Source organism: Macrotis lagotis, chromosome 4, assembly GCF_037893015.1.
Source record: "Macrotis lagotis isolate mMagLag1 chromosome 4, bilby.v1.9.chrom.fasta, whole genome shotgun sequence".
Taxonomy (NCBI): domain Eukaryota; kingdom Metazoa; phylum Chordata; class Mammalia; order Peramelemorphia; family Peramelidae; genus Macrotis; species Macrotis lagotis.
The window spans coordinates 191,410,029-191,436,342 of NC_133661.1; the positions used below are offsets into that span (position 1 = coordinate 191,410,029).

At 36.0% G+C, this 26,314-nt stretch overlaps 1 protein-coding gene across 12 annotated transcripts in view; it reads right to left on the reverse strand.

Annotated features, from left to right (window-relative positions):
- Positions 1 to 26,314, reverse strand: part of RYR3 (ryanodine receptor 3) — an 833,777-nt gene that overhangs the window by 337,132 nt on the left and 470,331 nt on the right. For all 12 annotated transcript variants that reach the window (XM_074235022.1, XM_074235021.1, XM_074235020.1 and 9 more), the window contains 4 exons: positions 7,355 to 7,441; positions 6,767 to 6,993; positions 4,715 to 5,513; positions 3,120 to 3,320 (listed from right to left, as the gene is read on the reverse strand). In XM_074235022.1, coding sequence (XP_074091123.1) covers positions 3,120 to 3,320; positions 4,715 to 5,513; positions 6,767 to 6,993; positions 7,355 to 7,441 — 1,314 coding nt within the window. The remainder of the gene's footprint in view (positions 1 to 3,119; positions 3,321 to 4,714; positions 5,514 to 6,766; positions 6,994 to 7,354; positions 7,442 to 26,314) is intronic.

Below are 26,314 nucleotides of genomic sequence, written 5' to 3' on the forward strand. Positions count from 1 at the left end.
AACATGGAAACAAAGTAAAGACTGACAGATTGTTTTCCATGGGGGGGGGGAGTGGGGAAGGGAAGTAACATTGGGGGGAAAATTGTAAAACTCAAATAATTTCTTTAATAAAAATTAATAAAAAAGGAACAAAGTTTTGTGAAGTCAAAAATCCATGATGTTCTAACTAAATTTTCATCATCTAACTTTATAGGCTTTCTAGTTGTGCTTTCTTTATCACTCTGTGCTCTTCCTAGGACAGAAAAGGGGAAAGTTGGCTAACTTTAGAGTCTGAGAATCTATGTTCAAATCTTCAAATTGATATTTATATGTGACTTTGAGCATGTTAATTTAGTTATCTAGGCCTAAATTTTTCATCTCCAGAATGAGAAAGATGGATTAGATGACCCCTATGATCCCTCCAGTCTCTAAATTTATGTTTCTTTTGGGAGCACACCCTTTATGGATAGCTTTTGTTGAGGGATGCTGATGATTTTTAGTACAAGGTTGAACTCAGGTGACATACTAGAGTAGGACCTCTAGAGAAAGAATTGGACAGTAACCCTGAGACATTTTTGTTCTATGAAAGATCCTTCTCAGTGAGAGTGTGCTGGACCTAGAAGTTCTTAATCCTGCCTCAGATATTTCCTAGCCTTATGACCCGGAATAAGCTACTTTTATGCAGAGAATTATGAATGTAGCTTTAATGCTGTTAAATCTCCTTAAAGGGTGGAAGGCTCTTTGCTCTCAAGATGTAAATTGACTCCTAATGTTTCATTGTCAATTGTAAAATTTGTATCCTGTTTCCTCATTTCCAACCCCTAGCTTCCAGTCTTCTACTCTGTTCTGTCAGGTAAGGAGAAGGGATTTTCCCCTTTTGCCCTCAGTGCCCAGCTAATGGGCAAGGCTATAAAACCTGGACTGAACCTTTTGGGCTGGTCCAATCTCTGTCCCAGTCAGCTCTTCCTGACTGTCTTTCTTCCTCTCTATCTTTGTCTCCATCTCTCAAGCAACCTTGCCTAGCCTTTTGTTACTCACCCTGTCCTAAAGTGCTTGTTGACTCTCCCAGAGAAGGAATAGTTTTAATCTGTTTACTTTGTAATAAAATCCTGAGCAGTTTTAAAATCCCAGTTTCTTTATCTATTATTCCATTGCTCTTCTTCATAATCCTATGAATTATTCCAAAATCTCCATGTGTCAAAAACTGGAAAGCATTCTGGTGCAAGTGTTCTGAAAATCTCAGATGGTAAATTTACTATATAATCCTGGCAGTTTGATGAAATCAACAATTTCTTATATTAGAATCTCAGTGATAAGAGTGGAGGCTGTGCAAAGGACAAAGGCATCCCTTTGTCTTTCAGTAATTCTCAATGTCTATCTTTAATTGTTGACCCCCCCAAGTCCCAGTGGCTACAACTTCCCCTACTATCTGCCTCAGTTTCCTTATCTACAACAAGAGATGTTTCATTCCAAGGGTCTGAGTTTCCTTAGATGTAAAACAAGGCAATTCATCTTGATGATCTTATAGGTGCCTTAAAGCTTTAAATTAAATGACAATGAATAACTTTAAAAGAGATGCTTTTGTCTTGGATAGAATAAGTATTGTTAATGTAATTTTTAAATATAAGGTAAATATTCTATTTAGAAAATTTCCAATTCCTTTAATCATTTCCTTATAAATCTTATTTTCTAACCATTTCTTTATTGTTATTCTCCACAATGAGGGACTTGCACTAAATGACCTCTAAGATTACTCTTAGTTCTAAATCTACAATACTAGGATTAAGGCAGGGATTAGATCTGTGATTTTACTAATAGAAAGAACTCCTTTTCCCTGTGTAAGTTTGTCTTTTCTTTGTAATTTAAAAGTAATTTAAAGCATTCCTAGATGTTCTAGACTATAGGTGTAGCCAACCCATAGCTCTCAGGTTGCATGTGGCTCTCAAAGTCCATTCATGTGGCATTATTATGTTTTATTATTATACTCGTTGGTGGTGTGGGTAACTTTAGTAATAAATAAATATTACATTCTATACATGGCCCTTGACAAGTTTTTGTTGGGTGATATGGCCCAGAATAGCTAAGAAGTTGGACAACTATACTCTAGACTAGAGATGAAGCAATTTGTTCAGGGCTCCATAGTCAATAAGTGTTAGAGGTGGACTCCAAGGCAGAGTTCTATATCTATTTTGCCATTGGTCTTCTTCATAATCCTATGAATTATTCAAAAATCTCCATGTGTCAAAAACTGGAAAGCATTCTAGTGCAAGTGTCCTTCTGAAAATCTCAGATGATAAATTTACTATATAATCCTGGCAGCTTTATAAAATCAAGTTTCCTATATTAGAATCTCAGTAGTAAGAGTGGAGACCTGTGCAAAGCACAAAGGCATACATTTTGTTACAATCTTTGAACTAATCTTTGACAATGAAATGTGTGAAGGAGACATAAATAGTCATAGTTGGCTAGAAGTAAAATGGGGCATACAATTAATCACTTTCTTATAAACTACCTCTCCCTCCCCCATATTGCTTATATATCCTATGTAACATTGACACTGTGACAGACACTCTTTTAATAAGAAACATATTTTCTGATGTGCCAGTAAGTCTATTAGCCTGACCTGACCCTCAAGATTGTCCCAGAACTGTTTTATGTCACTTTTGGCAGGTAGGTGGCACTGATATACAGTGCAGGACTTGGACTCAGGGAGACCTAAGTTTGAATCTTGCTGCAGACACACTATAGCTGAATGACTTTGGAAAATCACTCACTCAGTCTCACTAGGTTCCTTCATTTGTAGCCCTTCTACTGCAAGGTTCTTATAAAGATCAAATGAGACTACAACTATAGTGCTCTACAGACAATGAAAGAGATATATAAATGTTGGCTATTCTTCTTCCTCATTATCTTGAACTTCAATAGAGACTGTATTCTAGAAGCCACCTAGGGCACTTTAAAATATGTGATGCTCATAATAACCTTATAATGATCATTCTTAATTTTACAGTTGAGTAAACAGAAAGGTGATTTCCCAGGATCATGAGTTTTGAGCCAAAGTCTTCCTTTGTTGTTATCAGCTCAACCCCACTGCTTTTCATAATGCAGGCCCCTAGCAAAGGTACTTTGTTACCTCTTACCTGTTCTTGTGGAGGAGATCGGAACTCTCTGGTCTTTTTGGCAGTCAGGGCTGCTGACATGTTCAGGGCCTGCATAAGCTCATTGTAGCGGAATTTCTGGTTTGCCTGTAGCTTGGACACATAAATATCACCAAATGCAATAATGGCTTCCACTCGATGCTGCAGCTCACAATCACAGAAATAGCTGAGAAGCTCACACATCTGGGGACAAAAAAGACATTCTAGTGGAAAATAAGGAGTGTGGTTTTTTAATTTTTAAATCTCCCAACTTTTAAATCTTCCAGTCTTTCTAAACATTACTTTTTCTCTTGCACTCCTCAATTCAAACTAGCCTTTTCTCCTTTCCTCAAATTCTCTTATCTCCATTTCCACATATTTGTACTCATTGTCTCACATTCATAGAATATACTCCTTTTTTTACCTATATCTTTTACCTTCTTTTCCTTTAAGATATAACTCAAAAGTATCTTCTACATGAGGTCTTTCCTGAAGCTTTTTCCAACCTCAGTGTCCTGCCTTCTAAACTACTTTGTATATATTTGAATTTATTCATATATTTATTATTTATGCCAAATATATTTATGTATATGCATATTTTCTCTTCCATTAGTATGTCTTTGCTATCACAGACTGCTTTGTCTTTGAATTTGACTCTTCAAGGCCTTGTACAGGGTCTGGCACAATAGTTACACTTAATAAAAACTATCTGATTATTAAATGAGTAGTAACTGGTAGTAGAATTTACTGGCATCAGGAGAATCTACTGGAGAAAAAAAAGATGCTAGTCCTAGGAAAACTTCTACCTGAGTTCTATACCTCCTATAATAGTAACAAAACTGTTCTGATGTTTGCTTCTCTTCCCAACATGTTCCAGTTCTACTCAATAAAAGTACACTGGTCTCTTCTCTTTCTCCTTTCTAATTGCTTCAGTTTTCTGAGGTCTGTGCTTTATTCATTTTAAATCATATCTCCTGAGTGTAAAACTCCAGCATGGGTATTCTAGTATACAACTGATTGCTGCAATCAGCTTATATTTGAGATGTATATGCAATAAGAAAAATTAGAATTCATCTAGCTATGTGGTCTTGGGCAAGCCACTGAACCCTGTTTTCCTTGCAAAAACCTAAAAAAAAATTAGAATTCTTGAAAATAAGATTCGGGCAGTATAAAAATAATATAAAAATTTTAAAACTTAAAAAAGCTGGATCTGTGTGAGAGAATATACATATACAAATAAATCTATATAGATTACATATGTCTGTATACATACATCCATATACATTGGATGTGGATTGGTATTGCTTCATATATATATATATATACATATATATATATATACATATATATATATGTATAAAATGTCTCTGCATTTCTCATTGGGCCTTTATAACAGTGGTAATAGAACCGAAATCCAGAGAAAAAGTTCAAGATAACTTCAGAGTAATTAGCCACTATAATCCTGAAGTTTCAGGCAACTAATTAATATTCTCTCTCTCCCTGACCTTCTCCCTCACTTCCCCCCCAACCCCCCCTCTCCCTCCCTCCCTCCCTCCATACTCATTGTATGAATCCTTCCTTTGTTACTTGGCCTTTACCTGCAGCTTGACAGATTCTGGCAAACGAGTCTGAAGCAAACCTCGAAGAGGGGCTTGGGTATTTTTGCTGGCCTTTTCTCCAGCCTCTACTGCCTTCTCCTCGACCTGTGTCACCTCCTTTTCCATGCTTTCTGCTGCTTCTTCTGTATGCTCCCCAAACACAGTGGGATCAATGAGGAGTAGGATTTGCCGAACATCATCATTATCAAATACACCCATGACCAGCAAAGTCCCAATGAGTTTCAAAACTGGTACAAATTGGAATTCCACAGATCCTCCAACAGGGTCACGGATGTGTGCCCCACTGCAATGCACTGCCTCTGTCAGCATACTCAGTGCTTTGGTCTTGAGAATCTCCAAAGGAATCTCAGGGCTTAGTTTTTGGCGTTCTTCACCGGTTACAATGAAGCAAGGGGTGGAGAAATTGAATCCTGGTTTAAGGCATGTGCTCAAGCCCACCCCTGGCAGCCCATGTCGCTTGGATTCATCTGGGTATAGTCTAATTTTCTGGGTTGTATTGGTTATAGGGATGATGAACTCATTTTTCATCATCAGTTTTCCCTCCTTTGCGTGTGCCAGGTGGATGCTTATGAGTAGATCATAGAAGCCACAGCGCAGAAGACCAGGGAGATACTGGTTATCAATTGTGTAGAAGAGCTGAGACAGGTCTACATGGCTACAAAGGGCATAGGCCACCCGATTGTTTCCTAAGGCACAGACTGCACTATAAAGTTTTAGTGTGTGATAGTGGAACCACATCAAATCCTCTTGTTCACAGAGTTCCAAGATATCCACACACCTGGAAAGATAACAAATAATCAACTCATTGGCTAAAATAAAACAATCCTCTCTGATTCCAAAAAAAAATATTAACTAACAAAGGGTGGGAGTTTCATGATGAAGTAGGATTTTCCCTATTCATTTATCATCCTTCCTGTTTTAGAGGGATTCTCCCCTCACTGTCTCCCTCATCCCCATCCCATTCTCAGTCTTTACCATTTCAACTCTTTAGCATACTAGGGGCAAATGTATAACTAAGAAGGTAGCTATGAACAACCACCGTTTATAAGGTACTTTAAGATTATTCAAGAAAAACTTTTACAAAAAGTAGCAAAAATATTACTCTCATTTCAAAGCTGGGGAAACTGATGTTCAGACAATGATCAACTTATCCATGGTAACACAATTAACAGGTCTGAGTGAGGATTTAAACCTAGATTTTTCTTAATTTTAAGTCCAAACACTCTTTTTTATTGTATCATGTAATCAAATGTTAGATTTTTATTCTATCAAAACAAGAACATTCAGAAACATTCAAATATAAAGGTTACAAGGCTCTGAATGGTTCCTAATATTTTAAATATTAGAATAATATTGGTCCTTTCTGTTCTCTGGTATATGCACTACTTGGGAAGACCTAGTACTCTGTTTTTGTTAGAATCAAAATCTATTGACACTTATAGGATGTCTCTTCAAGGTTATGAATATACCTGTAAGCCCCAAATGACCAAGCTCCCTAGGGGACCATAAAACCAGATCAAGCTGCAGCTTTGATCACCCTATTTGATTTACCCTATTCGCTAGTATCATTCCTGATGATTTATTTAATCAATTCTCTTTGCTTTCTGTCAAACTTGTTAGACTGGTCTCTGTTTGCCTTACTGTATTCAAAATGGACACTTGCTATAGAGGGATTCCTTAGCTTTATACAATGTGAAGAATTCCAGTCAGTCTTAATCTTCAATACTTTTACTTTCTGACACAGTCCTTTGGCTTCAATTCATAGGATTATAGATCTAAAACTGGAAAGGACCTTACAAGTCATTAAGTTCAACCCTTATGTTTTACAAATGAAGAAAATGCTTGACTAGTTCTCAGGTTATCTGTCAGCTTGCTCCTACCTAACCAAATTCAGTCCTGAGGTCTTCTGGCCTGGCCTGTCCCAATGCTGACCACATCCAGGTATGAAACCTAGAGGGAGAGATATGAAAGTGTCCTCGAGTTTCCTTACTTTCGTTTCCTAGGCCAACCCTCTTCTCTTTTTCCTAGTACCTGTTTTCCTCAGGGATGTAGAGGGCCATCATCTGCAATGGCTCCAGGCCCTGCACCATCCAGCCATGCCGTTCGCTCACCCTTTCCATTTCTATCTTCAGAAAACTGTTAGGCATACGACTCCAGAGTATAGGCTGTATAGTCTGGACATCCAGTCGAGGGGGACACTGGGGAACAAAATTCTTCTCTTCACTTTTAAATATTGCTGCTGATAGGGGCATTGCATTCTAGAATAAGGTAGAGAAAAATAAGAAAAGAGATCTCATGATCATTGGGGAACTTCTCAGTTGTTGAACAGTGAGCCCAGTCTAGTGATAGCCAATATGATTCTTATAAACTAAATGGGAAAACAGATCATATTGAAAGAATCTGTGAGGAGTTTCCCAATTTTATACAGAATTCCAATCAGAACACTCTGTAGGGCAATGGGTAGAGAAAGTCATCAAAAAAATTGATAACTACTTTATGAGGGCCACTGTGAAGTCAAAAGAGAGAGAGAAGGGGTGATGCTGATGGCCAAAATCATTTAGATCTCTGAATACCCAAGGCAACATCTGCTTAATTTCTATGGAGGAGATAAATAAATACCTTTAACTTGCCAAGTTCAAACTGAACCAAAGAAGTGCTTGTTGGTTGCAGGAAAACAGCTGGAAATACCTTGGTGTTAGGCTCAACCTTGGGGAAAAAATTAAAAAATGTAACATTTAGAGAATAATGGCAGAGAAGGGTTAGAAAGGTTCTTGGTATGTCACTTCAGATTTTTCTTGACTAGCAACTGGATCATGCCTAATAACTGCTTGTTAAGTCTTATCAATTCTTCCTCAACAATTCTCACAATCATCCTCTTTTTTTTTTTACTACCAAGTATAGGCTTTCATCATCTATCCTTTAAACAATCATAACAGCCTCTCCAAGGGTCTCCCCACTTCCAATCTGTCTCCCTCCCCAACTTTAATCTATCCAACAAATAGCTGCAAAATTTTTCAGTAGCTTCCTATTGCCTCAAGCTTCTATAATAAAATTATGCCACATCAGTTTATATTTAAAACACTTTACATAGATTTTTAAGTCACATTATTTTATTTCTTATAATTTAGATTACAACCATACTTTCTTGCTCAGCATTTAATCTCTCACCTTTCTGTCACTGGAAGAATTTCCCATGTCTGGAATGTACCTACATTTTCTTCTTCCTTAAATTATTTGTGTAAATATGTATGCCTAATATTTATCCCAGAAGAATAAAGTTCTTTGAAATTATATTTTTCTTTTTTCTCTTTTTGCACAGTGCAGAGATAGAAAACTAAGTGTCCAGTGTGAGGAACAGTAAAGTGTCCAGTGAGTCAGAGGTCTAACTTGTCTAAGTTTATTCATGCACCTGTAAGAATAAGGGGGTGGGACTAATTGATAAGATTCCCACATCATTTATTATCCCTCTAAAGTAAAATATAGGCTAAGTAATTTGTCAATGATAACATGGCCAGTCAGTAGTAGAGCTGGAACTAGAACCAGGCCACTTATTTTATTGACATTTCTCATTTGACCTATAAAAATGTCATTTTTACCCAACTTTCCAGGCATATATCTATCATAAAAGGTGAATTAATGCTATTAAAAAACAGGACATATGGTTATTCTAACTATACCTGAAATAAATTTTGAGAATTTAGAGTAGGTAGAAAAATATTTTCTGGCATTATATCAAGGCATACAACTCTTTGCTAATGTGTTCTCCTATGGTCAATATTTCTTTTGCTAGATTTCAGCAAAAGATGGTTATTTTCAAAACCAAGAAAGTTTTTCAAACTATTATTCAAAGTTATTAATTTTTTCAAACTACAGGTGAATGAACTTGCTTTGTTTCCTGGCACAAATCTAAAACTTATTAGAAAATTTATTCTAAGACTACTGTTATTATATTATAATTCTATCACTTTAATTAAAATTTATTCTAAGTTATTAGAAAATAACTAATGCACTGAAGATACCATAGAGGAGATTGGTTTTGATGGCTCCTGAAATTCCTTCTAATTCTAAGGATTTTTTATGGATTAATTTAATGTCAGTATGGAGAAAAGTCTCCAGGGAATACTCTAGATAGCTGTCCTGAGACTATTAAATACTTTAACCAGTAATTGAATAAAAACATAAATGACAGTTTCAGATTTTTAGATAACAAGAAGTTGGTGGAGTTAGTTATCAAAATATATAGCAAAATTGGAATTTGAAAACATCTTGACAGGTTATGATGATGATTCAAATTTAAAAGATGATCTTTATAGGATAACTGTGAAATCTTGAGTTAAAAAATAAATGTATTTTTATAAGATGTGCCTAGATAACAATTTGTGTGAAAAAGATGTGGGGTTTTTAATAGGCAGCAAGTTCTATATGAGTCAAAAGTGTGATGGGGGCAGCCAAAAGGAAAAAAAATTCACATCTATAATAGGTTTCATTAAAAGAAACAGTGTTCAAAATTATGATAATAGGGGTATTCTGAAACTCTTACCTGGTCATTTCCCATTTGGAATATTTTATTCAATTTTGTATACCATTTTTCAAGAATGATCATAACAAGTCAGAGTATATATATTGAGAAGACCATTCAAGTTTTTGAGGTAACTAGAAATCATACAATGGGAGTAGGTGAAGAAAAGCATTAGATATTCTTAACCAGGCAAAAGGAAGATTTAGGGGACACCGTAGGTGAAGTCAAATAGAATGGAAGTTCTTTGAGGGCAGGTACTGGAACATTGCTTGATACACAGTAAGTATTTAATAAATATTTGTTCAGTTAAACTGAAGTGAAAACAATTATCTGAAGAGGTTCAAATTATCTAGAAGCAATATTATAAAAATTACTGGTAGGCAGATTTTACCAAGCTATAAGGAAAAGTTTCCAGAGAATAAGAACCATTGAAAGTGGGATGATTTGCCTTGGAAGACCTTTAGGCAAGGAAAGGATGATCTTTCATCAGGGATATAGACAATTTCTATTGGATTAGATGTATTTCAAGTTCCTTCCAATTCTCAGATTTTTATTGATTTGGCTTCTTTTTAGCCTGGAGCTTAAGGAGAATGAACTTTGCAACTATTCCAAAATCAACAGCTGGGATACCAGATTCTGATGCCAATCTAGAAGGGATGGATGAATACATCCAATTTCTATGTTTTACACATCTTCATAATTAAATTATAACTTTCACTTAATAAGCATCTATTTTCCTTCTGTCTTATGCCCCCCCCGCACTGGGATAAAAAAAGAGAAAACAAAATCTCTGTAACAAATAGATCTAGTCAATCAAAACAGATTCCTCCACTGACCATGTTAAAAACTTCACTCTATGTTGATCACCTTTCTTTTAGTAAGTGGGTAGCAGTCTTCATTATAAGTTCTCCAGATTTGTGATTAGTTATTATAATGATCAGATATTTTCTCACATTTCTTTTCATCAATTTATATAATTTTTCCCAAGTTTGAATTCAATACAATTGTCTGAATACAATAATTTGTCCAGTTTTTACCTAATTGATCAGCAATACCCCCCCCCCCCCCCTTAGTCTTCAGTTCTTTGCCATCACAAGATGAACTGCTAAAATATTAGATATGGGTGATTTTCTTCTTTCTTTGATTTCCTTGGGGAGGGGATCTATTAATAGTGGAATTACGGAGTCAAAGGAACAGACAATTAAATAACTTGGGGGCATAGTTCTTAGTTGTTTTCAGGAATGGCTAAACTAATTTAGTCCCACCAATTCCATGCATATGCCTGTTTTATTAAATATAAATGAACACAAAGCTCCTTATTCATTGTATATTGAAGAACTGTCACTTACAAAATTCCTTAGCAAGCTGACCTAACTCTACACAACTGCCCAGAAAAGAAATCAATGTTCTTCAAATTTACAGGCTGGATTTCTAAGATAGTTCTACTTTCATACTTCAGGTTTACCTCTGGCAGTTTGAATGATACAATGATACATTGATTTCCCTCAATAACCAAAACAATAATTAGAAACACAAAGTATTCACTCATTAAGAGATACTGTTCAATGAAGAGAAGGTTAGTAAATTGGCTTCTTTTAATAATCTATGGAATGATTTTTGCCTTGAATTTTTAAAAACTCTGATTAACAAAAAATAGAATGACTTTACCATACATAGAACAAAAAAAGAAGACTGTATTGGAAAATGCAGAACTTTATTATATATATAGCTTGCTTTTCTCTAAGTGTGACCTGTAGTTCCGAAGCTGTTCAGTCTTTTTCCTGGCCTTTTATTTGTTCTTAGTATTAAAAAAAAAGGTACAACAAGGACCCTCTTTTCTCTCTTTTCTTTTTACTAGCTCAATCTTGTCTCAGCTTTTACCATGACCCCAAATCCAATGGGGAAAAAATAATAATCTTATTGACAAATATGTGAGATCAAGTAAAATCAATTATTACCATATTGCTTATATTTGAAAGCTGATGTTTTATGCTACATCTCTAGTGCACCACCATTCTGTCAAGACCTAGATGATGTTTCATAACTAGTTCTTTGGTACTGAAATTGGTCATTGCACTAATCAATGCTCTTAAGTATTTCAAAATTGTTTATTTCTTTAATGATGTTGACAAATTCAGTACATACAAGTTTTACCAGGTTTATTTCTGTCATTTTTTAGCTTTTTTTTTTTTTTTTGCAAGGCAATGGGGTTAAGTGGCTTGCCCAAGGCCACACAGCTAGGTAATTATTAAATGTCTGAGGCCGGATTTGAACTCAGGTACTTCTGACTCCAGGGCTAGTGCTCTATCCACTGTGTCACCTAGCTACCCTTGTCAGTTTTTAATGATGAAATGATATTACTTTATATTCCTATACCATAATTTGCTTATATAGTCATCAAGAAATGGTAAGTCTTTAGTTTTTAACTCTTTTCAATTTTATTTTATTTTATTTTTTTTGCAAGGCAAATGGGGTTAAGTGGCTTGCCCAAGGCCACATGGCTAGGTAATTATTATTAAGTGTCTGAGGCTGGATTTGGACTCAGGTACCCCTGACTCCAGGGCCGGTACTCTATCCACTGTGCCAACTAGCTGCTCCCTCTTTTCAATTTTAAAAAAGAACTTCTATAAATATTGCTTTTCTTTTGTTAATTTGAATATTTTTGCTAATATTCATCTATCTCAATTTTTGTGATATTACTAGGTAATTTATGATTATTTTTATTTTACTTCTTTTTCTATCAATTTTCCCTTTTCATTTTGGGTATGAATAATTTGATTTTTCTCTCACTTTAAATTAGAATACTGAGTTATTTATTTTAATTAGGTTTTTAAAAAACTGCTTCTAATTTCATTTATCAATTTGCTTTTGTTTTTTTAAAGTTTTTCTTTCCATTTTATTGATTTCTTTGATGTTCAGAGTTTTTACTTTGAATTTTAGTTGGTGATTTCTAAGTTTTTTATTTTAATTTAACACCAAAATTATTGATTTGTTCTTTCTCTTTTTTGTTGGTAAAAACACTTAGAGATGTAATTTTCCCTAAGAACTGCTTTAGCTGCTATCTGTATCTTCTAAGCAGGGACATACTGACTTATTGTTGTCATTTTTTTTAGATTTCCTATTTTCCTGTCTGTTCTTTAATCTACCAATCTTTAAGTTACTTAATGAATTTATACTTTATTTTTATTTTATAGACAACTTTCAGCAAAAATAATTTTATTTCATTACAGTCAATAAAGGATTTATTAAGTTTTTCTGCTTTTTAAACATTTTTATGAGGTTTGGGGCTTTAATACATTTTTGTATAATTGCTGTTCAGTGCTTAGAAAGATGTAAACTATCTTCTGTTCCTATTCAGCTAACACTAGAAATATCCCAACTCTCATTTTTCTAAAGTTCTACTCAGGTCTGAAATTTCTGTTTCTATGTTTATTTTTGATTCATCTACATCTGAAGAGGAAACATTAAGATCTTCCTCTATTAAAGTTTTTGCTTTATTTCACCTTATCATTTGATTAACTTTTCCTCTAAGTAATTAGATGGTATTCTGTTAGGAATACATATTTAATTATGTCAATTTGTAATCCTTATGGTATATAAGCATAAAGTAATCAGATACAAAACTCGATATGACTTCATGATTCAAATATGTTTCTTATAATAATATATTGTTAGATTCTGATATCTAATTCTGCTATCCACTTCCTTTTTGTGGGAGAGTTCTGCCCATTCATATTCATAGTATCTCCCTCTTCTTCTTCTCCTCTCTCCTTTCATATTTTCTCTCTTTTTCTGGATATGTAAAGAAGAGTTTGTATAACACTAGACACCATAAAATCTGTTTCCAATTCCTGGAGCCCACAAAACCCACAAAATGTTTGGGTGAAATAATTTTCCAGTCAAAATCATCCTATAAGATCAGCAGAATAGGCAGCTGGGTGAGAGTGGAGAACAATGTGGTACAGATCATACCAGCACAGATTGGTCCTGGAAAACCAAGGAGCAGACCTTGAGAGTTCATAAATCAGCAACAATAACATCTGCTTCCAGAGCTCTTAGTCCACAGAGGTCAAACAACTGATCAGAAGGAGATTATCCTGGCATCTTTATTTGCATTGGGGGCAGACTCTGTTATTTTTTCCCCATAATAGGATCTGGGTGGCAATTCCATAACAAGGAAGAGCATTAGCATATCAGAGCCTGTGGCTACAGTGAAGCAGGGACCTTTGTCAGGGCAGAAGTGAATGCTTCTGGTCACTGACAGACCAGAGCACAGGCCAGAAGAGTAGTAAACACACCTCTACTTAGATAATACTACCTTGGAAGACTTAAAAACTTATAAGCCTCTAGAAATATTTCTGAACAAAATACCTAAAGTTTGGGACAATAAGCCCTCCGCCCTGGAAATAGAACCCTATTTTAACAGAGTTAAAAGTCAAGAAATGACTTGAGAAAATGAGCAAACAAGAGAAAAACAATTCTGACCATAGAAAGTTACTATGGTGACAAGGAAGATCAAAATACATACTCATAAGGAGATAATAAAGTCAAAACAAACATCCAAAACCTCCAAGAAAAATATGAATTGATCATAGGCCATGGAAAAACTCAAAAAGAATTTTGAAAATCAATTAAGAGAGAGACAGGAGAAAAATTGAGAAGAGAAATGGGAGTGTTACAAGCAAATCATGAGAAATGAATCAATAGTTGATAATAGATGGAAGGAAATTACTGAAATACTGAAATAATACCAGGAAAAAAAAAACAGAATAGGTCAAATGGTAAAAGAGGTACAAAAATCCAGTGAAGGGAATAATACCTTGAAAAGCAGCAATTGGCCAAATAGAAAAAAAGAGACAGAAAAACTCCTTAAAAAGTAGAATTGGCTAAATGGAAAAGGAGGTATAATAGTACAATGAAGAAAATAATTCCTTAAAAATTAGAATTGGGCAAGCTAAAGACTTCATAAGAAGTCAAAAAACAATTAAAACTGAAAGAATTAAAAAAAAGAAGACAGCTTGGTATATAACTCATTGGAAAAACAAATGACCTGGAAAAGAGATCCAAGAAAGATCATTTAAAAATTATTGGACTCTCTGAAGGCCATGATCATAAAAAGAGCCTAGATATCTTCTTTACAAGAAATTGCCAAGGAAAAGTGCCCTAATATCATAGAAGTAGATAGCAAAATAGAAATTGAAAAATTCATCCATTACCTCTTGAAAGATATTCCAAAATGAAAACTTCCAGGAATATTATAACCAAATTCCTGAGCTTGGGGCAGCTAGGTAGTGCAGTGGATAGAGCACCAGCCCTGGAGTCAAGAGGACCTGAGTTCAAATGTGGTCTCAGACAGCTAATAATTACCCAGCAGTGTCACCTTAAGCAAGTCACTTAACTCCATTGCCTTACCAAACATAAACAAATAAATAAACAAACAAACAAACAAACAAATAAGCAAATAAATAAATAAACAAATGAATAAATAAATGAAATAACAAATTCCTGTGCTCCCAGTAGAAGAAAATAATATTGTAAGCAGCCAGAAAGAAACAATTCAAGTATCTTGATGTTACATCAGGATACCCAGCAAAATTAAGTATAGTTCTTCAGAAGAAAAAAATGGGCACCAGAGTTGAATAGAAAACTTGACTTTCAAAGACATAACTCAATAGAAGCACAAAAAAAGTTAAAAAGAAAAGGAACTCATAAAAGACTTAATAAAGCCACACACATATACAGAGGACAGGTGTAAGTTAGATATGAAGAGATGATATCTAAAAATTAAAACTAAGGAGTGAAAAAGAAATGCATGGGAGAAAGAGAAAGGAAAGGGTAGAATGTGGAAAATTATCTTACATAAAAGAGGTAAGACAATGCTTTTATAGTACAGGGGAAGATGGGATGAGTAAGTGAACCTTACAATCATCATAATCAAATCAAAGAGAGAATAAGTTACACACACCATTGCTTATAGAAAACTACCTTTCCCTACAGGAAAGTAGGAGGGTAAGCGGAAAGGGAGATGATAGAAGGGAGGGCAGATGGGGTGAGATGTTAGTCAGAAGCAAAATACTTTTGAGAAGGTACAAGTTGAACGGGAGGAAGAATAGAATAAACAGAGGGTTGGGGGGAGGATAGGATAGGGAGAAATACATTTAGCAATAATAATTGTGAAAAAATGAATTAAATATCTTTAATAAAGGCCCCATTTCTCAAATATATGGAGAACTGAGTGGGCAGCTAGGTGGCAGAGTGGAGAGAGCACTGGCCTTGGAGTCAGGAGGACAGGAATTTAGGGAATTTAGCTTCAGACACTGACCACACTAGTTGTGTGACTTTGGGTAAGTCCTTTAATTCTAATTGCCTCAAATACAAGATCATCTGTAGTCATCTGATTCATATCTGATCACTGGACCCAGATGACTCTGGAGGAGAAAGTGAGACTGGTGACTTAGCACAGTCCCCCTCACTCAAATCCAATTCATGTGTTTGTCATGGCATCACCTCCCCCTGATGTTATGGTCTTTTTCAAGAATGGAGGACAAAAATCATTATCATCAAAGAACTGAGTCAAATTTATAAAAAATAGGAGGAACTATCAAGAGATATAAACAGTTTTCAAAAGTAATCAAAGCTGTCCATATCCATATGAGAAAGTTCTCTAAATCACTACTGACTGAAGGAATGCAATGAAATAACTTCATACTTATTACATCAACTAATAGAACAGAAAAGAATGACAAATCTTGGAGGGGACATGGGAAAAATGAAACATTAATATACTTTAGAGAAGTTATGAACTGATTAAACCATTCTGTAGAGCAATTTACAATTTTTGTCCACAAGGCTATAGAATTTTACAAACCCTTTGACCTAGCAGTACCACATCTATAGCCACATATATAGCCAAAAAGAGATAAAAGAAAAACAAAGGAGAAAAGGACCTAAATGTACAGAAATATTGTAGCAGCTCTTTCCGGTGGCAGGGAATGGGAAATTGGTGAAGGATACCCATCAATTGGAGAATGACTGAACAAATTATACTATGTGATTATAATGGAATACTGCTATGCCAAAATAAATAATGAGCAAGATAATGTCAGAAAAATCTGGAAAGATTTTAAGCTGTTGCTAAGTGAACCATACTATATACAAAGCAATAGTAATATTGTAAGATGATCAACTATGAATGACTTAGCTATTCTCAACATTACAATGATTCAAGACTCTGAAGGACTTATGATGAAAATGCTCTCCATCTCCAGACAAGAACTGATGGTGTCTGAATACAGATTGAAGCATACTCTTTCTATTTTTCTTGAAGCTTTTTTTGGATTATGTGTTTTCTTTCACAACATGACTAGTAAGGAAATATGCTTTGCATGACTACACATGTATAATCTATATCAAATTGTTTGCCTTCTCAATGAAGGGTTGGGTAGGGAGGAAGAGAGAGAATTTGGAACTCAAAGTTTTAAAAATGAATGTTAATTGTTTTTACATGTAGTTGAGAAAAATTAAAATAGTAAGAGTTTTTTTTACCTCCACAGAGCTCATTTTTACTGATCCAGTATGAATACTATACTTGTCTAGGTTTTTTTTTTTTTATTTTTCTATGTCCATTTCAAAATATTTACTTTGTTCTGACCTTTCCATAAAGAACTCTTTAAAACCATCCATTTCATTACAGACCATTCCTCTCCTCTGCTTAAACTTTCTTCTTCAGGGCAGCTAGGTGGCGTAGTGGATAAAGTACCGGCCTTGGAGTCAGGAGTACCTGGGTTCAAATCTGGTCTCAGACACTTAATAATTACCTAGCTGTGTGGCCTTGGGCAAGCCACTTAATCCCATTTGCCTTGCAAAAAAAATTTCTTCTTCATCTTTTTTCTCTTCTTCTTTTAACTCTTTTTCTTACTTTCTTTTCTTCACTTGCTATAAGTATTTTTTCTGACCTTAAAATTCTAGATTTTGATTATGATTTTCTTTTCAGTTTTTTTTGGCAAGGCAAATGGAGTTAAGTGGCTTGCCCAAGGTCACACAGCTAGGTAATTATTAAGTGTCTGAGGCCAGATTTGAACTCAGGTACTCCTGACTCCAGGGCCAGTGCTCTATCCACTGTGCCATCTAGCTGCCCCCAATTATGATTTTCTTAGGATATTTCATTCTGGGGTTTCTTTCATGAAGTGACCAGAGAATCTTTCTGTTTTTTACTTTATCTGGTGCTAATATATCTTGGCAATTAAAAAAAATGATTTCTTGAATTATGGTATCCATGCTTTTTTTTTTTTGGTCATGATCATCAGGTAGCTTAATGAGTCTTAATTGGTCTCCCCCCCACCCTAATCTGTGTTCCAGGACAATTGTTTTTGATGACATATTTTCTTCAGTCTTTAATTTTGTTTTAAAATTTCTTTTGGTGTCATGGATTCATTATTTTCTGTTTGGCCAATTCTAATTTTCAAGGAGTTCAGTTTTGGGGCAAGGTTTACCATCTATCTACTTCTCACTTAGTTGTTCAATTTCATATCTCTTCTCTATTTTTTCCAAGAACTCTTATATTTATATCCAGGACACTCTTTTCTCAAAGTTTTTACTTTGTCATTTTGTCATTTACATATGTCATTTTTGGTAGTTATTTTCTTTATCTGGGTTTTATTCCTTAAGATTATCTTTGTACAAGATATTTATTCATTCTGTTGTTCCTTCTGAGATTATATCTAATTGGTTCTGAATATATTTTAGTCATACATAGTTGTTGAATGTTGTCCCTTTCCTCCATGTGACTGTGAGCTCTTCGAGATAAGGAGCTACCTTTGTCTTTCTTTGTACCCCAGCACTTAGTACAGTGTCTAGCATATAGTGGTTACTGAATAAATGCTTACTGACTTGGCAACTTGTTCAAATTTCAATCTTTAGTTTCTTCTTCTTGGGTTTATGTTAAGATCAAACACTATTCCAGTACTATTGGATAGTGTTGGGAGATTCTGCTTAATCCTGGGCTCCATAGTCAAGACTAGCCCATACATTCTGAAGGAATTGTCTTTTTTTTCTTTCTTTTTAAAGTTGTATTTTATTTTTAAAATTACATGGAAAGATAGTCTTAAACATTCTTTCTCTTTTTTGTTTTTTCTTTTTTGCAAGGCAATGGGGTTAAAATGACTTGTCCAAGGTCATACAGCTGAGGCTGGATTTAAACTCAGGTCGTCCTGGCTCTGGAGATGGTGCTCTATCCACTGCGCAACTCAGCCACCCCAAACATTCATTTTTTTTAATTTTAGGTTTTTGCAAGGCAAATGGGGTTAAGTGGCTTGCCCAAGGCCACACAGCTAGGTAATTATTATGTGGGTGAGGCTGGATTTGAACTCAGATTTTCCTGACTCCAGTGCCAGTGCTCTATCCACTGTGCCACCTAGCTGCACCGACTGTGCCACCTATCCACCCTACAAACATTCATTTTTAATAAAATTTTGCATTCCAAAATTTTCACTCTTCCTCCTTCTGATCCTCCCTCCACTTAAGATGGCAAGCAGTCATGTTAAACATACTTCCACATTAGTCCTGTTATAAAAGTAACAGAACAAAAGCAAAAACCATGAAAAACAAAAAAAAAATAGAAAAAATGAAAATAGCATGTTTCTATCTTCATTGACTTCATAGTTCTTTCTCTAGATGTGGATGGAATCATCTTGGATTATTGTATTGTTGAGAAGAACCAAGTCACTCACTTAACACAATGTTACAATGTTCTCCTGGTTCTGATCATTCAGCATCAGTTCATGTAAGTCTTTCTCGGTTTTTGAAATCCATGTCTGATCTTTTTTTTTGTGTGTGCTGTGGTTCAGTCATCATAGCCTTGATTCTCAGTTAGGTGCAGGCTCCGTAGACTAGTCTGACCCCCATCTTGTGCCATAGATGGTTACCTTGTGTTGAGTGTTGCTCAGGGCCTCTTTCAACTTAATCTAAGGAACTGGTCTGTTTTTTGTGTTCTGCTTTCTTTGGGATCCCTGGATTACCCCACACTGAACTTATTGTGATTGTATTTATCCTCTTTACTGCTCTAGGAAAAGGTTGTTTCACACTGAGCCTCCTACCCTACTCTATCTTGTCTCTTCATGCTTTTTCAGTATTCTGGAAATGTGTGTGCGTGTGTGTGGGTGTGTGTGTGTAGCACTGGACTGAAAAGAATTTATAGCTGGCTCTTAATGTTTGTTTTTTCCTTGTTCATTCTGGTCAATTTTTATAGTGTTTATGGGAGGTCTAGTCTTCTCTGCACCTTACTAGGATACTTACCATTTCCCCACAGTTCAAATTGTTAAGGTTTCTCACTAATAGCTGATCTATTTTTTCCTTGAACTAATAATTAACATTTTATTTCTAATATTGTGTGAAGGTCAGAACACAGAGACCAGACTAGACTGAAAATAACTATGCTCATAAATCTCTATTTCAGGTTGTAGCTCTCTTCTCTATACAGTGGTACAGGGGTGGCAATTAATATTTCTATTGAAAATATATTTTACTTTTCATTTTTCAGATGATTACATTATTAAATGTGAGAAGAAAGGTTTATAAATTGAAAGATAGTATTTAATGGGAGGTCTAGAGCTATGATAAGAAAGAATTCTTTCCTCATTATTTTGGACATCAGTTCTTTCAGAATAAAAAAAAGCATATAAATATTGTTCTCCCTCTTCTCCTTAGATAATTGAAAAATGAAAATGGTTACACAACTGGAATAACAATCATCCAACTGACAGGAATCTAGCTGTTTTACCTAAATGTATTCTATGTACAGAGGGTCAAAGAAGCCTTATCTTTTATTTCAAAACAGAACAGAAACCTGGAATTTTCCGCCATCGGTGTACTAGTCTTCAGAGACAATATCATTAATGGGATAAATGAAAAAACTTAATAAGACTTAGTATTAGAAATGGCTGTAATGACCTTGGAAGACTGGTTCCAGCAAGCACCATATAAACAAAAATAAGGAAATATATAGTTCCAGAGACTGAAAGAAAATGAAAGTTTTAAAGTTTTCATTTTGACCTCTAGAATTATTTCTTGAAGCAGTTATTTGTTAGAAACATAAAGACTTTTTTATTTGGGTCTTTTCCCCATTTGCTCCTATATAACCTAATAGAGCAATTTATCAGAAACCTCTGAATCTCTGGCATACAATTTCAGTCATACTCAAAGAGTCACAGAATTTAAACTTGGAATATATTTTAGACAAGATCTATCCCAGCCCTCTCATTTTATAAGTAAGGACACAGGCTCAGATGGGAGAGGTTATTTTTCCCAAAGCCAGTAAGTGATAGAGGCTTTAAGCCAAGTCTTTTGACTCCAATTCTAATGCTCTTTCTAACAGTGTTTCTCAAAGGTCAGGGTTTTTGAAATATATAGTATCAATAAATTAATAAACAATGTGCTATGGGGTGACTAAGTGGCATAGTGGATACAGCACCAGCCCTGGAGTCAGGAGTTCAAATCTGACCTCAGACACTTAATAATTACCTAGCTATGTGGCCTTGGTTAAGCCACTTAACCACATTGCCTTGCAAAAAAACCAAACAACAACAAAAAAACCCCACTGTGCTTGGTACTAGAGTTACAAAGACAAAAACATCACCATTTCAACAGTAAAAGAAAATATATATATATATATATATATATGTATGTGTACACATACAAGGAAGTATCATGTCTACATATAAGTAGATGTAAAATATACACAAAGTAGATACAAGAGAAATATGAGGTAAGTGGAAGATAAACTATAACCTGAGAGAGCTTGGAAAGGCCTCTTGATGGTGAATGAAAGGAGTACATATCTTCTAAGAGGTGAAGGTAAAGAAGAAACAAATTCTAGGAATGGGGGTCAGTCAGTGAAAAGGTAAGAGGAGATAAAATATTGTGTTTCAGGACAATGAAACAGTAAAAGATTAGCTTGGCCAGAGAGAAGTATATTTGAAAAGTAGTTATGTGAAATTAGACTGGAAATGTAGGATATAGTGATGGGCTGTAGATATCAAATGGAGGAATCTGGAACTTAAAGAGCAGGGGAATGACATTTCTACCTGTGCTTTAGGGATATCAGTTTAGTTGATGTATAGAAGATAAACTATAAATGAAAGAAATTTAATACACGGAACTAATTTAGGACCTTGTTCCAATATAGATAGGGAACAAGGTTAAGAGATCCTGAAAGAGGTAAGTGGAAAGGAGATGGTGGCAAGAAGTTAGAATCAACATTACAATTACAATAAACATCAATTGTCTGTATTTAGGACATGAGGGAGATTAAGTAATTAAGGATGACTCCAGGATTTCAAATGTGGGAGACTGGAAGGATGATGTTAGTTTAAAAAAAAATAGGCAAGGGTGGTTTTGAGAGAAAGCTAATGCTTTTTTTTGGGGGGGGTGAGCTTGAGGCATGAATAGATCTTCTAATTCAAAATGTCCAATATACACTTGGTGATATGAAATCAAAGCTCAGGAGAGAGGCAATATAGCTGGATATATAGACCTGAGGAATCTATACAAAGAGATAATAATTGAGCCTTTTGGAGCTGATGAGATCCCCAAGAAAGGTAAAATGCAGAGAGGAAAACCCAGGACAGAGGTCTGAAAAATATTCATAGGGAATAGTAATAGAATTGAATCTATGATCCCTATGAATCTAGGGAATTCCCAGGTAAGGAAATTCTCTTTACCAATACAAATTACCATACTCTCTGAAATTTGTTATTTTAGGGAATATCCTGGAATCCTGAGAGATTACGTAAAATGGCCCAGGTCACAAAGTCATTATTTTTCAGAATCCAGACTTGGACAAATTTCCTCTTGGCTCCAAGGATATCTCTATATCTACTACAGAATGCTATATACTCACAGATAACTTTTTTTCCTGGAAAAGAATTAAGAGATTGCTCCCTTCTATGACTATACTTTTAAAATTAAAATCAGATTCCTCATTTTATAATAATTAGAAGAGCTCCTTTTTTTGCTAGAGAGTCAAATACATAGAAGTATCAAGGAAGTTTGGCTGATATGAAGATTTTGCTTTGGCAAGACACTACTGGAAAATCCATTCCTGTAGTAATTATTATTTTTTAAACTTATAAGCACATTATTGACAAGGAAAGGCACTGAGAGAAAAATAGTGGTAGGCTTCTTTCTTCTACTGCCATATAAATTCTAGGTCTTAAGTATCAAACAATTTTGTCATCCTCCCTCTCCAGAAACACCAAAAAACCAGACAATCACAATTTTTTTCAGAGCACAGAGATGTTAATATGATTTATGCTAGAAATCTGTGGCTCTATAATTCACCTAACTATTTGATGGCCTTAAAACTGAGATTAGTGGAGATGGAGCCAAGATAGCAGAGTAAAGGCAGGAATTCCCATCAGCTCTTTCCCAGACTACTTCAAATGCTTTTAAATAATGACAAGCTAAACTGGAGAATGGCAAAACCCATAACAAGATTAAGTGAAACAATTTTCCAGCCCAAGACAACTTGGAAGATCCATGGGAAAAGATCTGTTACAATGGGATTAGAAAGGGCCACAGGGCAGCCTGGGCTGTGCCAGAGCAAACTACCTCCAAACAGCTTAGGAAAGCCTGTAGGTACCTGGGTCCATGGAAGCAATGGCAGTTTCTAGACCTCTCAGTCCAGGAATTTTTAAGGACAATTGGAAAGCTCAGTAGGAAAACTCAGCAGCACCAGAATGAGCAGGGAGCCCAGTCCAGCGCAGGTCTCAGTGCAGACCCAGCCTCAGGTGACCAGGAGCACACTTGGGAAATCATCTGGCAGGGAGCCACCTTCCAGGGAGCCTCCCAGCGTGCTCAATCCATAAATGCTAAGAGGGTCAGGGGAGATTGCAGAAGTTTCTCTCCTATTTCTGGAGCAGGACTCTGTGACTTTGCTGGTCCTCAGGTCTAGGATGCAATCTGGGCTCCTACATTATCATAGAGGAGCAGGGATACTCCTCACAGCTCCAGGGCATGGGGGTGGGCCTGTGGTCTTCCAAAGACCAGAGCACAGGCCAGCAAGAGAGCAGTCAGAGCCTCCCATAAGTCCCTGGAGGAATAAAGATCCCTGGGAGAGGTGACCTTGAAAACAGCTTCAAAAATCCTCATAAGTTTGGGACCGCATGCCCTCCACCCTGGAGGTAGACCTCCACCTTAATACAAGAACTAAAATCAAGTCATAGGTTGGAGAATGAGTAAACAACTGAAGAAAACAAATTGACCAAACAATCACTTTGGTTCTATGGGAGGATCAAAATGCACACTCAAAAGATAACAAAGTCAAAGTTTCCGTATCCAAAGCCTTCAAAGAAAAATAGGAATTTGTCTCAGGCTATTGAAGAGCTCAAGAAATATTTTGAAAATCAAGTAAGGAAGGTAGAAGAAAAATTAGGAAGAGAAATGAGAGCAATGTGAGAAAATCAAGAAAACCAAGTCAGCAACTTGGTGAAGAAATTACAAAAAATGCTGAAGAAACTAATATCTTAAAAAAACCAGATTAGGACATATGGAAAAAGCAGTCCAAAAGACCAATGAGAAGAATACCTTATAAAACAGAAGTGATCAGATATAAAAGTTCTCTGAAGAAAATAATTCCTTCAACCCTCGCAGAGGGGGCTGGTGGGTAGCAGGAAGTCTTTGAACTGAGCCTGCTATGTCTTCCCTGGGTGTCAGTTCTCTTTCCTCTCTTCCCCTGAAGCTGAGATTACTCTGTCTTCTGGAAGCTAGTTCTGTGCTTGCATGTCCCAGGAATCCTGGATTCAAGGGAAGGGGCCCTGGGAGCCTCAGACGCCCCCCCCCCCACTTCAGAGAATGAAGAACAGAGATCAGATCAAGTTTTAGCTTAAACTTTTTCTGAGAGATTTAGGTGGAACCAAGATGGTGACAGGAAGGCAGGAATTTCCAGAAATTCATTTCCCCCCAAATTCCAAAAGCCATCAAATTATGACTCTAGTCAAAATTTAGAGGGGCAGAAACCACAGAAAGACTGAGTGATACAAATTCCCAGTCCAAGACAACTTAGAAGTTCCACAGAAAGAGTCTATTTCACCTGGACCAGGGATTGGAAAGAGTCACAGCATGGCCACAGCACAGTGCAGTTGGGCTGGAGCAAATGAGCTTTAGCCTGGATTCCTGGGGGTACCTGGATCTGGGACAGAGAGGGCAGTTTCCAGACCGCTTGGACCAGGGATCATCAGGGCCAGCTTGAAGTTGCAGTAAGAGACTCTATCGCACCAGTGAGCATGGAGACCTGCTATCACTGACCTCAGAAAAGCCCTGCATTGAGAACCTACAGTAGAAATCAGTAGAGTCATCCAGCACTTCCAGGGAGAGCAGTCCACAAATGGTAAGGGGTTTGGGGGAGACTGCACAGGTATTTTTGCTTTCCTTGGGGCAGGACTCTGTTGTTTTCCTTCATTGAGATCCAGGTTGCAGTCTGGGCCCCCAAAATACCATAGCCGAGCAGGGACTCTCCTCACAGCTCCAGGGAAGAAAGGAGGGCCTATGATCATTCACATATCAGAGCCCACAGGCAAGAGAACAGTCAGAGCCTCTCAAAAGACTTTGGAAGAATTAAGATCCCTGTGGGGTGTCCTGAAAACCTCCAAAGGCCTTGGAAGTGAGGTAAATTGGTCATAGGCTGAGGAAATGAGCAAACAACAGAACAAAGAATAATATGACCATAGAAAATTACTTTGGTCCCATGGAAGATCAAAACATATATGCAGAAGATGACAAAGTCAAAGCTTCTGTAGCTAAAGCCTCCAAGAGAAATAGAAAATGGACTCAGACAATGGAATAGCTCAGAAAAGACTTTGAAAAACAATTAAGGGAGGTAGAGGAAAAATTGGGAGGAGAAATGAAAGCAATGTAGATAAATCATGAAAACCAGGTCAGCAGCCTGGTGAAAGAAATACAAAAAAACCCTAAATAAAATAAAATGTTAGTTTAGGACAAATGGAAAAAAGCAGCCCAAAAGATAGATGAGGAGAAGAATGCCTTCAAAAGCAGAATTGGCCAGCTGGAAAAAGGGATAAAAATATTCTCTGAAGAAAATAAATCCTTCAAATGTAGAATGGAACTAAAGGAAGCTGATGACTTATCCAGAAATCAGGAAGCAATAAACAATACCAAAAGAACTAAAAATTAGAAGAAAAGGTGAAATATCTCATTGGAAAAACAACTGACCTTGAAAACAGATCCAGAAAAGATAATTTAAAAATTATTGGACTATCTTAAAGTCATGATCAGGAAAAGAACCTAGATTTCATTTTTCAAGAAATAATACAACCGGGGTGGCTAGGTGGTAAAGTGGATAGAGCACCAGTCATGGTGTCAGAAGGACCTGAGCTCAAATCCGACCTCAGACACTTAATAATAATTACCCATCTGTGTGACCTTGGGCAAGTCACTTAACTCCACTGCCTTGCAAAAAAAATGAAGAAAGAAATAATGCAGCAAAATTTCCCTGAGATCCTAGAAGCAGAGGGTAAAATAGAAATTGAGGGAATTCACTGATCACCTCCCAAAAGAGATCCCAAAAGAAAAACTCCCAGGAATATTAATACCAAATTCCAATACTTCCAAGACAAAGAGAGAATAGTAAAAGCTGCCAGAAATATACAATTCAACTACCATGGCTCTATAGTCAGGATTACATAGGATTTGGCTGTGTCTACATTAAGGGCTTGTAGGGCTTGGAATATGATATTCCAGAAGGCAAAAGAGCTTGGTTTACAACTGAGATTTAACTATCCAGCAAAAGTGAACATTCTCTAGCTAGGGAAAACATGGCCTTTCAATGAAACAGGGGACTTTCATGCTTTCCTGTTTAAATGACCAGAGCTGAACATAAAACTTGTTCTCCAAGTACAGGACTCAGGTGAAGCATAGAGAGGGTAAATGAGAAGGACTAATTATTAAGAACTTAATGATATTGAATTTTTTTGTATTCTTGCATGGGAAGAAGATACTGATAACTAATATGAATTTCTCATTTATAAGAGCAGTTAGAAGGAGCCTTC